General features: G+C 36.6%; 1 protein-coding gene across 1 annotated transcript in view; it reads left to right on the top strand.

Moving 5' to 3' along the window:
* The window catches only part of sec63 (SEC63 homolog, protein translocation regulator), a 90,928-nt gene that overhangs the window by 24,333 nt on the left and 49,092 nt on the right, over positions 1-17,503 (top strand). Inside the window, exons 2-3 of the mRNA XM_073055876.1 lie at positions 6,064-6,163; positions 11,493-11,607. Coding sequence (XP_072911977.1) covers positions 6,064-6,163; positions 11,493-11,607 — 215 coding nt within the window. The remainder of the gene's footprint in view (positions 1-6,063; positions 6,164-11,492; positions 11,608-17,503) is intronic.

Here is a 17,503-nt window from a genome sequence, read left to right as displayed (position 1 = left end):
AGAAAGATACAAGGACAACTGCAACCACTGAAAAACATTTGGAACGCCTACATATATAGTTATAAAGTACAAAACAAGCTTACGAAAATTAAACTACAAGGAAAATAATTATACAGTCCAATCCAACAGCAGTTAAATGTTCGCCTTATTACACTTGTGTTCTTGAATGCCGTTTGAATTCCCCTTGCAATAAGCACTGATTGAAAATCGAGGATGCAGGGATTCCTTATTTGCTGAAAATTAGATAGCTGTCAGACAATAAGATTAGGAGCAGAATTGGGCCATTTGGCCCATCAAATCTGCTCTGCCATTTCATCATGGCTGATCCATTTTCCCCTCAGCCCAAATCTCCTGCCCCCCCCCATATCCCTTCATGCCCTGACCAATCAACAATCTGTCAACATCTGTCTTAAATATACATAAAAATTTGGCCTCCACAGCTGCCTGTGGCAAAAAATTTTTGCAGATTCACCACTCTGGCTAAAGAAATTCCTCCTCATTTCAGTTGTAAAAGGACGCCCCTCTGTCCTGAGACTGTGCCCTCTGGTCGTAGGCACTCCCACCATAGGAAACATCCCCTCCACATCCACTGTATCAAGGCCTTTCACCATTCAATAGGCTTCAATTAGGTCACTCCTCATTTTTCTGAATTCCAGTGAATACAAGTCCAGAGCCATCAAATGTTGTTTATATAACAAGCTGTTTAATCGTGGAATCATTTTTGTGAACTTTCTTTGAAGCTCTGAGTTTCAGCACATCCCATAAGGGGCCCAAAACTGCTCATTATACTCCAAGTGAGGCCTCACCAGTGCTCTATAAAGTCTTATTATTACAATCTTGCTTTTATATTCTAGTCCTCTTGAAATTAATGCTAACATCACATTTGCCTTCCTCGCCACAGACTCAACCTGCAAATTTACCTTTGAGGAATCCTGCACAAGGATTCCCATGTCCCAAGTCAGGTTTTTTGTATTTTCTCTCCATTTAGAAAATAGTAAACCCTTTCATTTTTTTCTACCTAAATGCATGACCATGCTCTTCCTGACACTGTATTCCATCTGCCACTTCTTTACCCATTCTCTTAATCTGTTTTAAGTCCTTCTGTAGCCTCTCTATTTCCTCAAAACTACCTGCCCCTCCACCTATCTTCATATATCTACAAACTTTGCAACAAAGACATCAATTCCATCATCCAGTGATTGACATATAATATAAAAAGAATTAGTCTCAACACCACTAGTCACCAGCAACCAACCAGAAAAAGCTCCCTTTATTCCCACTCTTCGCCAATCAGCTACTGCTTTATCCATGTGAGAATATTTCCTGTAATACCATGGGCTCATAACTTATTGACTTATGTGGCACCTTGTCAATGGCCTTCTCAAAATCCAAATTTGCAACATTAACTGATTCTCGTTTGACTATCCTGCTTGTTATTTGTCAGGCAAGATTTTGCCTTGAGGAAACCAATATGCCTCCAATGCGGCCTATATGCCTCCAAGTACCCCAAAACTACATCCTCAGCGATCAACTCTCAACATCTTCCCAACCACTGAGGTCAGACTAATTGGCCTACAATTTGCTTTTCTTCTGCCTCCCTCCCTTCTTGAAAAGTGGACTGACATGTGCAATTTTCCAGTCTTCTAGAACCATTCCAGAATCTAGTGATTCTTGGAGGATCATTAATGCTTCCACAATCTCTTCAGCCACTTCTTCCCAGAACCCTGGGATATACACCATCTAATCAGTCCATAGATGTGCTTCAGAATTAAATGTTGTAGTTTTACCCCCACAATGGCAGATCCTGTATCAAGAGAATAATGAAAGATTTTCTGTTTTGTTTATGGAAGCTGTGAAATCTTTTCTATGATATAATAGACTTTGAAGATTAATTTTCAGTGAAAAGTGTGTACAAAGGCGCAAGTCTTTTTTCAGGTTGTCATTCCTAGGATATAGATGCTAGTGGCATTTCACCAATTATGTTTTTCCATTGATAGGATCATGCTATGGTGAATTTTGGAGCAGCTACAGTCCAAGATAATGCATTCATCTGAAGAGGAGTTATACTATACAAAAGGGGTTCCCAACCTTGTGTTCTTGATTAATGGTTGCGGTCCATAGCATAATGAAGGTTGGGAACCTCTGCTTAACTTTCTGATATGTTTCAATTTGAAACCAGATATAATTGCAGTAGTATTCTTATTTAAGAAAAATATTTACAGTTGAGTCGGGTTGAATTATTTTATTTTCTAATTATTCTCATAAAGTGGCTTACTTTGAGAAAGTATAAAAATGGTTAATAGTCCCATCTCATTCTTTTATTAAATTGTTGGGGTAAAATCTGGGTTGTTTTAACACAAGTGATTGAAAGTATTGGAAGAGTGAAATGGCTGAGCTGCAGATATCTTGCATAGAGATCACTTTTGGCTTTGACTACAAATGGGTAATTAGTGCTAATATGAAGAAAATCTTTGAAATGTTGGAATTAATGTGTATGGAAAAATGTTAAATTTATTTTTTGTAAAGTCATCTTAGATGTTTTCGTGTTGTTGATCACGTTATCAATAAGGATGCAAAATTGAATGAACTTGATATTTTCACAATAGCCATTTGGAGTGTGCTATTTTACCTATTTATGACACCGAAGGGATAACAGCTAAAACTAATTCACAGAGGAAACTTTAATGATTTGCTTAAAGAAGCAAAACATTGCCATTCCAGTTTATGACTATGAAAGTTATGTTACAGGACTTTCCTTTAGCAGGTCCTGTGATGTTTTAAACTTAACTATTGGTTTGTTGCATAGTTTTCCACTTGCAGATTTTGGAATGCAAGTGTGTAATGAAAACAACAACCTGTATGTGCTCTTCAAAGTTTACCTTTCATTTGTATCAGCATTGATGCAGTGGTAGTATCAGTGCCTCCTCTGGAGATAGTTGTGGCCTGTAGCTTTGTTCCAGAGATGTGAACACATAATCTGTCTGGCTGCAGTATGAGGGCACTTGGGAACAGGATTTCATCTACAAACTTAACTGTGCAATTAAACAAAACTAATACCATTTGTGAATAAGCATTGGAAGTTTCCTTGGCAATATTTATCCCTCATCCAACATCCCTTCTTTAAAAAATGTGTGGCTTGTCTTTACAGCCAGCTCTGTACTTCTGAAAAGTGGTCAGTATTGTAAGGATCTGGGTATCTGAGGTTATGGGAAATGCAACAAAAATAGAATTTTTATTTAAAAATAGAAGCATTAATATCTAGTATGAGTTTATTAGCTATTCCAGAAACACTTGTGTGTTATACCAGTGAGCCATGAGATACATCTTTGCACATGATTCACAAGAAGCTTTCCTTAGGCATTCCAATGTACAGCTTCAAGAAAAAAATTGTGAACCCTTTGCAATCATCTGGTTTTCTGCATTAATTACTCATTAAATGTCTGATCTTCATCTGCCACAATAAATAGACACAATCTGCCTAAACTAATAACATACAAACAATTGTACTTGTCAAATCTGAGTACACAAATTAAATAATCACAGTCTAGGTTCAAAGAAGTATGTGAACCTCTGGGGTGATGCCTTCTACAAAAAGCCATTTGGAGTCAGGTGTTCCAGTCAATGAGATGAGACTGGAGGTGTGGGTTGTAGTGGTGCCCTGCCGTATAGCATCTCCAAAGACCTGAGTGCTCATTAGCCTTTAGTAAGAGAAATTGCCTACGAATAGAGGAAATTCCGTACTATTGCCACTCTCCCTATAGGAGTGGGTGTCCTGTGAAGATCACACCAAGAGCACAACGTACAATGGTGAAGGAGGTTAAAATGAACCCAAGGGTAATAACAAAAGACCTGCAGAAATCTCTAGAACTTGCTAAAGTTGTCTGTTCATGTGTCCACTATAAGAATAAAACACTGAATAAGAATGGTGTTCATGGAAGGATGCCACAGAGGAAGCCACTGCTCACCACAAAAAAACCCAATGCTGCATGTCTCTAGTTTGTAAAAGAGCACCCAGATGTTCCACAACGTCTCTGAGGGTGTTCTGTGGATAACTGAAATAATAGTTGAACTTTTTTGGCAGAAATGCACACTATGTTTGGAGGAAAAAGGTCACTGTAGACCAACACCAAAACCTCATTCCCGCTGTGAAGCACGGTGGAAGGAGCATTGTGGTTTGGGACTGGTTTGCTGCTTCAGGGCCTGGACAGCTTGCAATGGATGAGGGAACAAAGAATTCAAAATTGTATCAAGACATTTTACAGGAGAATGTCAGGGTAGAGGTCCGTCACCTGAAGCTCAATAGAAGTTGGGTGAGGCTTCAAGACGGTGATACGAAATACAAGAGTAAAACAACAACAGAATGGTTTGAAAGGAAGAAAATTTGTATTTTCTAATGGCTGAGTCAGAGTTCAGACCTTAACTCAATTGAGATGCTGTGGCATAACCTGAAGAAAGCTGTTCATGCAAGATTTCCCAGAAACATTGATGAAGCGAAACAGTTTTATATGGAGGAGTGGTCTAAATTTCCTCCTCAATTTGTGTAAATCTGGTCAGCAGTTACAGGAAATGTTTGGTGGAAGTTATTACTGCTAAAAGAGGTTCTACCAGTTTTTAAATACAAGAGTTCATGTACTTTTCCCAGCCTGGACCGTGAATGATTAAGCGATATGTTCAATAAACATGTGTCACAAAGGTTGGGGGTGTTGTGGATAGTGTGGAGGGCTGTCAGAGGTTACAATGGGACATTGATAGGATGCAAAGCTGGGCTGAGAAGTGGCAGATGGAGTTCAACCCAGATAAATGTGAGGTGGTTTATTTTGGTAGGTCAAATATGATGGCAGAGTATAGTATTAATAGTAAGACTCTTGGCAGTGTGGAGGATCAGAGGGATCTTGGGGTCCAAGTCCATAGGGCACTCAAAGCAGCTGCGCAGGTTGACTCTGTGGTTAAGAAGGCATACAGTGCATTGGCCTGTTATTGAGTTTAAGAGCCGAGAGGTTATGTTGTGGCTATGTAGGACCCTGGTCAGACCCCTCTTGGAGTACTGTGCTCAGTTTTGGTCACCTCACTTCAGGAAGGATGTGGAAAGTATAGAAAGGGTGCAGATGAGATTTACAAGGATATTGCCTGGATTGGGGAGCATGCCTTATGAGAATAGGTTGAGTGAACTCAGCCTTTTTTCCTTGGAGTGACAGGATGAGAGGTGACCTGGTAAAGGTGTATAAGATGATGACAGGCATTGGTCGTGTGGATAATCAGAGGCTTTTCCCCAGGGTTAAAATGGCTAGCACGAGAGGGCACAATTTTAAGGTGCTTGGAGGTAGGTACAGAGGAGATGTCGGGGTAAGTTTTTTTTACACAGAGTGAGTGCGTGGAATAGGCTGCCAGCAATGGGGATGGTGGTGGAGACGGATACGATAGGGTCTTTTAAGGGACTCCTGGACAGGTACATGGAACACAGAAAAGTAAAGGGCTATGGGTAACCCTAGGTTAATTTCTAAGGTAAGGACATGTGCAGCACAGCTTTGTGGGCTGAAGGGCCTGTATTGTGCTGTAGGTTTTCTGTGTTTCTACGAAAGCACAGTTGTTTGTGTATTATTAATTCAGGCAGATTGTGCTTGTCTATTATTGTGACCATATTTTGAATAATTCAGAAAACTAGTTGAGGCTTCACTAACATTTTCTTGCAACTATATAGGAATTAAGTGTAAAAATTAATCTTGAAGCCTTAAATACCCATGGTTGGGCAGATATAAATGTTGATTTGATTTATCCTCTCTTGCTGTAGATCTTGGATATTTTGAACATGAAGGATATAAAAATCTCTAGTATTTAAAATAAGTAAACAGTGCAGATGGGATGAATTATTCTTATTTAAAGTCAAGAAACCTTAAGAGGCAAAGAAGAACATTTGATATTTTCCAGATTAAATATTCCATAATAAATTTAAGAGTTTGGGACTCTGTCTATTTGCTACACTATTTGAAGAGTTGGGATTTGAAGAGAGAGAACTATTTCTTATGTGTATGTTTAATCAAATCTTTCATCTTTGCATTTAAACAGAGGAACGCAGGATAAAAACATTAGGAAAAGTACATAGAAGATGCTTATGGTACCAGTTACGGTCAGGAAAATCAAGTCACAGTTCAGTACCCACATTGAAGTGAGTATTTCTTTTCAGTTCTTCATAAAAATAAAATCAGCGGTTGTTTATATTAATTACTTAACCTTTCTTTGACTCAAAGTTGTCCAGTGACAACAATTAGTCAAATATTCATTTGGAGCAGTGGGGTGAATTTTTTTTTGTTTCAACCAGAGGTCCACTGCACAGCATCACTTTGTTCAGAAAATAAATCAACTTAAAAAATAAAGAAACTTGACTATACAATAAAAGGGTCACAATTTAACTATAAGAATGCATTGTGCACACCGACAAAGAAAATCAATTTGAATCCCTTATTAGCAGTGAGGCTACCTGTTTGATTCACATACATATATCAACCAGTATTTGGTATGAGCATGGTCACACATACATCTTAAAGGTAATATTTAAATTATAAGCATTTCATAAGTACAGTAAACAAAACTGCAGTTAAAGAATTTTGCTATGTAAAATTATGTAGCTCCAGACTGAATTTAGAAAGATTAAATACGTTAAAACTTCTAATGATCAGTTGTGTGGCTGTATAAGTACATTGGAATATTTGGTTCCTTCAACGATTGTGATGTTCCAGAATAGCAATGTAAACGCAAGGTAGTCAAAGCAAACTTGTCTTTTTTAAAAAAAAATTATAATTGTATTGATTTCTGGAAGAGATGGGGAAAGAAATGTGTAAAAGAAATGGTAAATATAAAAGTTCAAGGAAGCAACAAGTTCACAAGCCAGTGATGAAAGCTTACGATTTGAGATTAGCTGCATTTTTGAACGTTCTGCAATATTTGCAAAACACACTTTGGAGGATCTAATTTTCCTAATCAAGTCTTGTTGCAGCTACAGAATGCAAAATGGACGGGGATTGGTATAATGTTAGGAGGACTCACTAGAAGTTGTAAATCAATTAGATGTTTCATTTAGTGCTATCTACAAACACCATGTTTCATCATGAAAACTGCTTTTACAATATGTGAAAAGTGTTTATTGTGCCCTTACTAATTTATTGGCTAATGATAGTTGGCATAGCTAATATTGATTACTTGAATATTTAGCTACATTCTTTCATTCATTTCATGAAGGCTTCATCAAAGCCAGAATTTATTGCCCATTCAAAATCGTATGATGCTCGGAGTGAGTAACCACCTTGAGCTCGCCAGTGAGGTTTGATACAGATCTGAGCCTATTTAGAGGATATCAAGGAGTTAAGCCTATGGCTGTGAATTTAGAGTCTAGGTTGGTCTGGATTTCTTTTACCAATTAATCTGAACGATGCACCTTACAACATTTCAGCAGTTCTGTCATTATTGCTGAACCTATTTTTTTGGAGGTGTGAGCGATTTAATAGGTATTAGGGAAATTCTGCAGCTTTGTTTGACAGCAATCTTCACTGAGATTAGATTGTTAACGTGTTGTTATGGAACAGATATACAATAGACTATTTTCTGTTTGCTGCCAATCAAGATGCATTATTCTGACTGACAATCAATTTATGTGAGGTTGAAAAAGGCCACATAGTCAATGGTGCTGCTCTTAGCATTTCCCTTGGAGTTGTATAATGAAGATCCTTGGCATTTCAGGAATAAATCTATAGTACAATTTGTGCATCAGTTGTTTTGCTCTTGACTTGGTGGGAGATGATTGAGGAGAACCTTTGTTATGACCTGCATTAAAGCACATAACAGGGATACAAATCTGCAGTCAGAGTTATCTTTATTTAAAATGGTCACGATTGTGTCAACATCCTTCTCGTCAAGTGCAGATAATCAGTTTGTTCAGTGGTGCACATGAGGAGAAGAAGCTTGTACTCAACGTCTGTTTAAAAAAAAAACCAAAACATTTATCAACCAGACTTTACCTCACACTAACGATTCATTGCAATACTCTATAAAACATGGACCACTTCCCTAACTAGGGGAGCCAACTATCACCAAAGGCAGATGTTATGTTAAAATTTATCATTGCTATCAGTATGTAGCTTTCTGCTTCTGAGGGAAGATCAATCCCTAAATTTGATCTACCAAGCAGTGATCCATTTTCTGTATGCTTCTATATGCCCAGCAGGCAGTTCAAGCAACTGGAGAAATATCACCAACCTTCCACAAAATTCTCCAAGTTTGCTGGCAGGATAAGTTAACAAATATCTGTGCTGTCTTCTATCCTAGCATCGCCAACATTGGTGCTCAATGAGCAATGTTGAGGTTAAGGTATTTAAATCTTATCCTCTTAGTAAGAACTGGGGCAAAATAGTTGATGCTTCTGCCATCTTTGTTATTTGTGAATTTAGCTGGTTTCTCCGTGTTTCCTTTTATCTGTATTATGGTGATTTTTTTTCTTTTGCCCTTGTAAACATCTAATTCCTTATTTATTTGTTTTTTATATTCAAGCAATTTTACCTTTCTAAACTTGTTTCTCTTTTTGTTACTGAATCATGCTGTGTCCATAACTAGCCATAAGGCTTTAATTTTAATGGAATCTACTGAATTTGAACCATATTGCCCTTTAAAAGATGCCCATAATGTTTCTGTTCTTTTCAAGTTTTCACCCAGTTTATCTTTAGTTTTGTAATATTTCTTAACAATTTGTTCTTAGAAAATTCTAATTTAATCATGGTGTTCAAAAGCAATCTGGTTAAATATTTGGATAGCATACAAAAAAAATGCCAGTGTGTTTACCCAAGCATAGAGTTAGCATGGATTTGATGGTCCAAATACTTTCTTTTATATGGTAACCTTTGATTCTGATTTACTGAATGAAAAAGTTGTCCTGTACACAATGAAAGCATTCTATTCCATTTTCTCCATTCAATATTTACCCTGTTTAATTTGGGGCCATTTAAAATTTCCAGTGATTACTTCGCCTGCTGCTTACCTTGTAGTTTTGTTAACAAACCTTTCTCCTTTCCTCTTCCACCAATTACTGGTTTCTGTTCTATCCTATTAGTTTATCCACTCAATTCCATTTCAAATACAACAAAAATTGTCCCATTATGTTTGCAAATCATATAACTACAGCAGCCTCTCTTGTCCTAGTGAGCATGATATAAGCTACAATGCTTAGTTTTAGTTTTTTTCACTAGTGATCTTTCCCTCATCTCTGATTACAAATTGTTTCCAGCTCATTCCCTCTTGAATACTGATTGTTGCTGTGCCAACAATAACCACTTGTGTAACTCTCCTGTTGTAGCAAAGATATCCAAATGGATTTCATGAAAGTCATCAAACAAAAGATTGATGCAAACACATACAAGGAAACTTGAGGGTAATAATCAAAATCCGATCAAACAGTTGTTTTGTGAGTAACTCAAAATGAGAGAATGAAATTAATTTCAGGGAGAGAATTCTGGAACTTTGTGCAGTGGAAGCTAATAGCACTGATGGTGCAGAGATTAAATTACACCCAAGTATTACTATTGAAGAGTTTGAAATTTGATTACAGATATTGTGGATGGTAGTAGGGTTGAAAAAAATTTATATGATGGGAAGAGTGAAACCATGAGTATTTTGAAAACATGGATAAAAGTCTTTAAGTTGGCAGTGCTCAACTTGATATGTCGACAATAATCCCCCTCTCATTTTCTTTTCCATTCCCCTTATTGTTCATTCTTTTGGTTTTAATTTTCCTTCTGAGGATGGCTTTGGTCCAAGCCAGGTGTTGCATGAACCCCGAACACAGCAGCTTCCCCTGATAGTGGTTATTGGTGCAGTGACCATTGAGAGAGAATCTTCCTTTCCACAATACTTATCAGTCATGTTTTGACTTAGTTTGCCCCATGCTAATTTGCATTTTAGTCAGATAAGTTGTAAATTATTAGCAATAAGGTCCTGCTTTATGGAATTATGCTCATTCAATAAGAGTGCATTGATTAGTTGATCAATAAATTCTTTAATATTTCTTGTCATTGGTTCACTACAGCTGGACCTTCCCCTCTTAAGATTCCTTTCCTTAAGGCAATATACCTTTGGGACACTCAATTCTGACTGCATGAATATGATCCATTTCTAGAACTTTGCAATATCAGCTTCTTTTGCTCTCTCTAGATGTGTTCCTTTTCCAGCTTTCATTCTGGGAAAGGGATTTCCCAGGGTTAGGCTTCAGTTTAAAGCAACTTTTTCTTGCTGTCTTCCTACACCAATTTATTTTTCATTCTAGGTCTTTCATCAAAAGATCCATTTCATAAGGCATACATAAGAGTAAATGAAGGGCTGAGAGTTACTGTGTGATGTATCCTGTTTACTGTGATTTTACCTAAATACATCTTGTGCTGCATTGGTTCCAAGATATAAAAACTGGAAAAATCACTGATGTGCATTAATTTCTAAGTGCCTTTGTTCTGTCAGAAGAGAAACTGGACTAATAGGTACTGTTAATTTGAAATTGCTTATTTGAAACTATTGGACAATTTAACTTTTGTGTGATGAAATAGTTTTTGAATTATGTGAGCATTATAGTGAAGATGGAGAAAATTTTGCCCATTAAGTCTGTTAAATGAGATGGTTATAAATCTCAGCTGCTTGTTTGAGAGGATATTAAGTCTTTACAATCTTATGATTCATAAAAACTTTTTTTTAAAAAACCAAGGATAAGTATTAGATCCAATTGCTATTTAATACGATCATGGCTGATATAACCGACAGGCTTGACTTCATTTTCTTGCCTAATTCATATAAATCCTTGATTTCTCTAGTTTAAAGTTATCTGTTATGTTTTGACTACCGTATATTCAGTGATTTCATGTGCATTGACAGATGTTCACAGACTTCAGGAGAGATTGCTCCTCATCTCCTCACTCTTGGGTAAGATGTCCCTATTGCTGGAATTCCCAAGGAAATATCCTCACAGTATCAACCTTTCAAACCCCCCTCTGAACTATATATTTCACCTTTCTACCTGTAGACATTATAGTTACAATCTTCTTGCTCTAACTGGGACACACTGCCTGAGGAGACAGTGGAGGAAGAGATCCTTACAATATTTAAGAAACATCAGGATGAGCCCTTGAATCACCCGGGCAACCATAATAATTGAATAGAAGGCTAATGACCAAATGCTGGAAGATGGGATTAGTATTGATGGATACTTGATGGATGGCATAGACATGGTGACCTAAGAGTCTGCTTGTGTGCTGTATGGCTCTAGATAACCCCCCGCAGTAACAAGTAGAATCAAGCCACAACGATGGTTGAAGTGAAGAGCCCAGCAGTATCTAATGGGCAGCAAGAGTTGAAATGTGAATGCTAACGAAGTCATATGTGTTTGAATCAAGAGCTTTATTAATGGCTTTTTAAAATATTTGAAATTAATGTCTGCAAATACCATAACTTTATTTTCTCTTTAACAGAAAAATTGGACTGGTTTCTGGATGGATATTACTTTGCTGTCTTTTATACAAAGTCTCTATAATAGAGAACAGAGAAAAAGAATACAACCCTTATGAGGTGCTTGGGGTAGATCCTGTAAGTAACCATAACTACCATGATTTCAGTCCAGCAACAGTTATGTTTTTATACAGAACTGATTCTTGAGACTTTGGCAAAAGCATGTCCTGCAAAGAAAAGTGCTAATTCTGTTGAAAATGAATAACATTTTCTTATTTAAAATAATCAGGGTTGATCATATGAGGGTCTCGTGCACAATTTTTCATATGTTTGTTTTTAATTTTATAAATTATATTATTATGATAGCCCAGTACCCACAAAATCAGTTGTCCTCAGACAAGAGATTATTATTTGTTTGATAAAAGAAGTGTGAAAAAATCATTTATAATGTATAATATATATGCCAGATGAAAGAGTAGATTGAAAAACCTCTTTAAAACTAAAAGTAGTGAATTTTCGACAATATTTTCTCTTATTTTGTGGTTGCTCAAAATGTGTCCCAAGTTTTTGTCAACACCATCGGATATTAATAAAAAAGCAATAACATCAGGCAACCACATGGTCAACTATATTCCTGAGGACCCCCTTTCCACCCTTCACACCTGCTAAGTGCAACAAGGTCAAACAAGCTCCTGTAAGTTTGCTATTATTGCAATTTTTACATATTTATTGATGTTGCTACTGTCACAACCATGACGTGTCAACACTCTCTTTTGTATAGAAAGAATTATTTTGAATTATGACATAAATTTATGCTTTTTAAGCAGAGACCAGAGGCAGCTAGCAACAGAGAGAGAACAAAATGGCTCATGCATATCATGTAAAAAAAAGTGTGTTTTTGTCAACACCATCAGATGTCGACACTGTCAGGTTTTCTGTCTGACGGAGGTGACACATAGTTTGATGGTGTTGACAAAAACATCCAATCATCCTCAATGGAGGCTTGAATATAATTTATGATCGCAATAAATAGTAATATGGCTTGTAATGTTTCATTAACCTCTTTATTTGTAATATACATAATTTTCTCCTTATTTCTTCCACACACAGGCCTACAATATTTCCTTACTATATGTATCCCCAATGACTAAAACCATAAATGAATTTAGTTGCACCATTTCATAATCATTTTATAAAATTTCATCAAAATAATTAAATTCATAGTAATTTTGCACAATTTCATAGTAATTCCATTAAATTCTGACCCTTTATGTATTTTAGGAAGTTATGGCTAGGCAGCAGCTTTCAGTGGAGGAGTGAAGGAGAAGAAACAGGGAATACCAAAAGAAAAATATATAGTGAGCCAGAGTTAGAGGAGGAATACCTGACAAAGGAAAAGTAAAGATGGAAGAAGAAAGTAGAGGATGGGAAGATGAAAACCATCAGTGATTTGAATGAAAGGGAAAAGAGGAGTAAGAGAAAGGTGTGGAAATGTAGTCAGCAAGAGTCAAGAGAGCGTAAGAGAAAGGGCCCAGAAACTCCCCCAGATAGTCCATGGGATCAGACTATACAGTAGCCAGCTTGCAGTAGGCAGTTTATAGCAGGGGAAAGGGAAAGAGATGAAAACTTTGAAAAATAAACCTCAAGAGATAATAAAATATAGGAACAAACTGAAGAAGTGTAGGCAACGAGAACAAACTAGAAATAAAAAAACACAAGAATCACCAAGAAAAAAAACAGCAAATGCTACAGGGAAGCAAAATCTTCCATGAGATGGTTGGGAGAAGCCTTTGCAGTACTCAGCTCTATTATATTGCTGAAGGTGACATGTAGACATATGCACTCCTTTCTCAACCACTAAAACCTGTACCAGCAACGAGGAAAATCCATCAGGTCATACCTTACAGAAACAGCATCCATTGCAGATCAGTGTCATGTTTCTGCAGTGAGCCACTGATGTACCAGTGTTTCAGCCCAACAACATTTTAGTTGACTGAAATTGCATATGCCAGGGTGCAGGCTGAGGAGAATGGTGGCCATACCACAATGGGAAAGATCAGAGGGCCTTTGTCAATGCTGATGGAGGAAATGGAGCAGGAACCCCAGCGTGGTCCTGATGGGACTACGACAGATATATCTGCTGGTGTCATTAATTGCAGAGATTGGCTTGCAGTCATTTATGACCAAAGTTGGTGGTTAGCAAAGGCTGTCACTGTGGATACTCATCATCAAGATGTTCAAGTGGGGTTTTTCCACCCTCAGGTGGAAAGGATGTGTGCTTCGTAACAGTTGAAGATATTCTGGTCAAACTGATGGAGCCATCATCACTGGGTCATGCAAGCAGGATGAGGGAGATCTACCGCCTGTCTGCTGAAGTCATGGACTTCATAGAGGAGGAGCATATGAATCGTCTACTTCCTGATAAAGCTGACTGAACGTTTTCGAAGATTTTCAAGCCCAGAAATGGATGGAGTTTTTTTTTAAAGTTCCTGGTTTGTTTTCGGATGTTTATGCTTAAACATTGCAGTTGTACTGTCGTTTTTATTTTGCTGTTTACCATTGTTGTTAATATTTACAGAAGGGTAAAATGTACATTACACATTGTTATTTGTTGTACCAAATTGTTAAATAAAGTTGATAAGCAAGGAAGCATTGACTTGAGCGGTGAAAAAGTTAGAATTGTTTGTTGTAATTCGGCCACTGCCACCACCATTAGGTCTCAGTCACCACCGTCAGATGGAACTTCCTTTGTTTTAAATTAATATGCTTACAATCTGTTCCCCCAAAACTGTTGATTTATTAAAGTAATTGTCTCTTTAAAATTAAAAATGTTTTTATGTCCAAAATTGTTATTTTGTATATTTAATGCTAATGATAAAAGTTGCATGATGTGAGAGTTTTTAAAGGAGTACACGTGAAATAATATAAAAAATGAACAAAAGTGAATATTCAACATTTAACAAATATGTGTACCTATGGTGTAGACACAATGATTTAAAAGCTCTAAGTCTATATAAGACTAAATAAATAGGAATAATTAGCTTTTTATTGTGTCTGACTGTGTTGACAAAAACTTAAGTAATGACAGGAAAAACACATTTTATGAAAAAGTTACAAAATCAGGAGGTTGCACCAAAATATTGCTTGATTGCTGAGACCTTGTTCTATAAACATAGTTTAGATTTCTTAACATTTAAAAATATTCTTTTCAAAATTAAAACCTGTTTTATCCAAATTCTCAAGAATCAGTGGTTTTACTTGAACGTACTGTTCCCCTCAATTCCAGTTCTGTATTCTTGCTTCATTCTGTGATTGATCTATATTTATTTATTGAGGATTGTGAGGGCAGCTTTGATTCAGGATTCTCTTTCTACATAATGAGTACTCCATCTCAGGCTCCCTAGACTGGTAGACCATGCCAGGATGCCTAAATGGAATTGCATAAAACCTCATTTATCACCGCCCATGTTTTTTTAGTGGGAATTGTATACACTTTCCTTTTGATAATGGTACCAATCTGAAGTTATCTTTCAAAATGGGGTAATATTTGTTCATTAACAAATGTGAAGACAATGATATTTTGTAATCTAAGATTTCAGCAGGTCTTCTGAGGTTAAAGTTGAACAAATCATGGTTGCAGGTTCCACTGTTGAGTTTTGCTTTTGCATGTCGAGATAAATGCTTCAAGTCCTCTATATTTAGGTCTACAATTAGTATCAACTGCTTTAATTTGTACATCTAATCATTTGCTGAATGAAAATACATGAAAGTATACATCCTTGAAATTAAAAAATTTCAAATTGGTAGGCAGTCTAAAGGGCTGTAGCAGAATGTGAGAAAGTGGGGTTGGTTTTAGTATCATTTCAGTACTTGGTATTAATTTACATGGCACACCATTGAGCACAATGGGAAGATTGACCAAATTTGGTTTAGGATCAAGTACTCTATATTTTAGTGCTGAGCATTCAAGCACTAAATTAAAATTCTCTCAGTGAACTAGAAACTGTCTCTAAAATATTTATTTTGGATTTAACATTGGGTTTTAATTGGTAGTATGAAACATTAGCAGGAGCAGGAAATCCAGCCCTTGGAGCCCATTCCACTATTTGTAAAAATTATGGCTGAGAAATATTGCTGCTGTTTCTCAGTGCACTCATTGATGTCCAGTGTAGTCGAAGTGTAACAGACAAATTTAAATAGGTAAAGCATTTTACCTTAAATCTTTTATCTTAATCTTTTTATAAAGACAATTTTTAAAAAAAGCATTTTATTTGTGGTGGTTATAGAATCAAAAGTGCAGCACTGCATGCTAACATAATTTTGAGTGTAGCATTTTGGGCATATGTGCCATAAATTTGCCATCCCTGGCTTATATTTTTACTGTCAAACTGTGATCCTAAGTCCTGGACTTTGTTAATCCTGCTTTCATCTAACATGTTATGCTCTTGAACAATTTTATAAGATTCAGAGAAATCTTTCATTCTGTTAAACTCTGGAGAATACAGTCTGAGTGTTTAATCTTTCATATGGTCACCAATGTAATGAATCTACCTTTTTCAAATGCATTTGTTATTTGGCATTAATACGAAAGGTGTACATAATACTCCATTTGTTCTGTCAGCAAAGCTTTGTGCAGTTGCAATCAGAGTTCTTAATTATGTAATCAAACCGTCTGGTTATAAAGGATAGTTCTGTTTGTATTAGTAATTGCTGCATTTGCATGTAGGCCTTCACAGACTTGGATGCATACACAAATCTCTGAACATCAGTATTCAATCTCTTGCCATATTTAGAAAAGCAGAATTTGTGTTAAAATGCTCTAAAATGGACAACCTCATTGTTTTACCCCACTGTATATTGCATCCATGCAGATCTCACCCACTTACTCAGTTTGTATATATCCCTTTGGAGTCTCTTTGCATCCTGCCGTTTACTCACAATCTGGCTAATGCTAGAAAACCTGTCTACTCAGCCAGATCTTTGGCATAGACTATAAATAGCTGGGGCACAAGCACTGATCCCTATGTTACCCCACAAGTCACAGCCAGATAGCATGAGAAGGATCTTTTTTAATCCCGTTCATAGTTTTTTTGAATGATAACCAATTTTCTATCCATGTTAGTATATAAATGCGAATGGCATGTTCTCCTACCATATTGGCCAACCTCCTGTGTGGGACATTACTAAAAACCTTCCCAAAATCCAAGTGTACCACAATCATTTGTTCCTTATTTATTCTACAAGTCAGATAATCAAGAACTGCAGTAGATTAGTCACATATGGTTTTTTAAAATCTATTTTGACCTTGCACATTCCTATATTCTTTTGAGGCGTGCTATTACATCTTATAGATTCCTAATTTTCTATACCACTGAGAGCCTAGTAGCTCAGTGGTTATTTTTCTTAAATTCCTTTCTTCAATAATAACATATAATTTGTGTCCCACAATCTCAGGAATATTTCCAGAACTCTGATTAATGGCAGCTAGAGCATATACTATCTCTTTACGTCTCTGGGATATGGAAAATCCACAGGATTTTCCACTTTCAAGCTCATTGACTTCCCTTGTAATAATTTATTCAATAGTAGTTTCCTCTCTTTGTCATTCTCCGTAAGGCACAGCAAGTCCGTCTTTCATTCCATTCTCATTAAACTCTTGATTCTCTAATATGCTCATTAAGTTTAAGGCATCTGCTGTGGATACAGCTGCAAAGTAATTCCTGTGCCATTCCGCATTATAAATTTGTTAGCCCCTGTCTTGTCAGAGCCCCACATTTGTGCTCACTAGTCTTTTTTTCTCCCCTACTTTTACAATTTTTTTGTTTCCCAGCAGTCCACTCTCATATTCTAATGTACCATATTTATCAATATATTGGTTCTCCTTTAAGTTCCAAAATGCTGCAAGTTCTCAGGCTTCCTGTTTTTTTCCAACAATTTTCTGAGTCTTTTTTGATTTAATTCGATCTTTATTTCTCTAGTTCAGATAAATTGTTTTTTTTCTTGAGTTTTTTCCTGCCATGAGTGAATACTTTGT

The sequence above is a fragment of the Hemitrygon akajei genome, chromosome 9 (genome assembly GCF_048418815.1).
Source record: "Hemitrygon akajei chromosome 9, sHemAka1.3, whole genome shotgun sequence".
Taxonomy (NCBI): Eukaryota; Metazoa; Chordata; class Chondrichthyes; order Myliobatiformes; family Dasyatidae; genus Hemitrygon; species Hemitrygon akajei.
The sequence above is the reverse complement of the archived record's forward strand: the minus strand, read 5'-3'. Positions and strand labels throughout refer to the sequence as shown.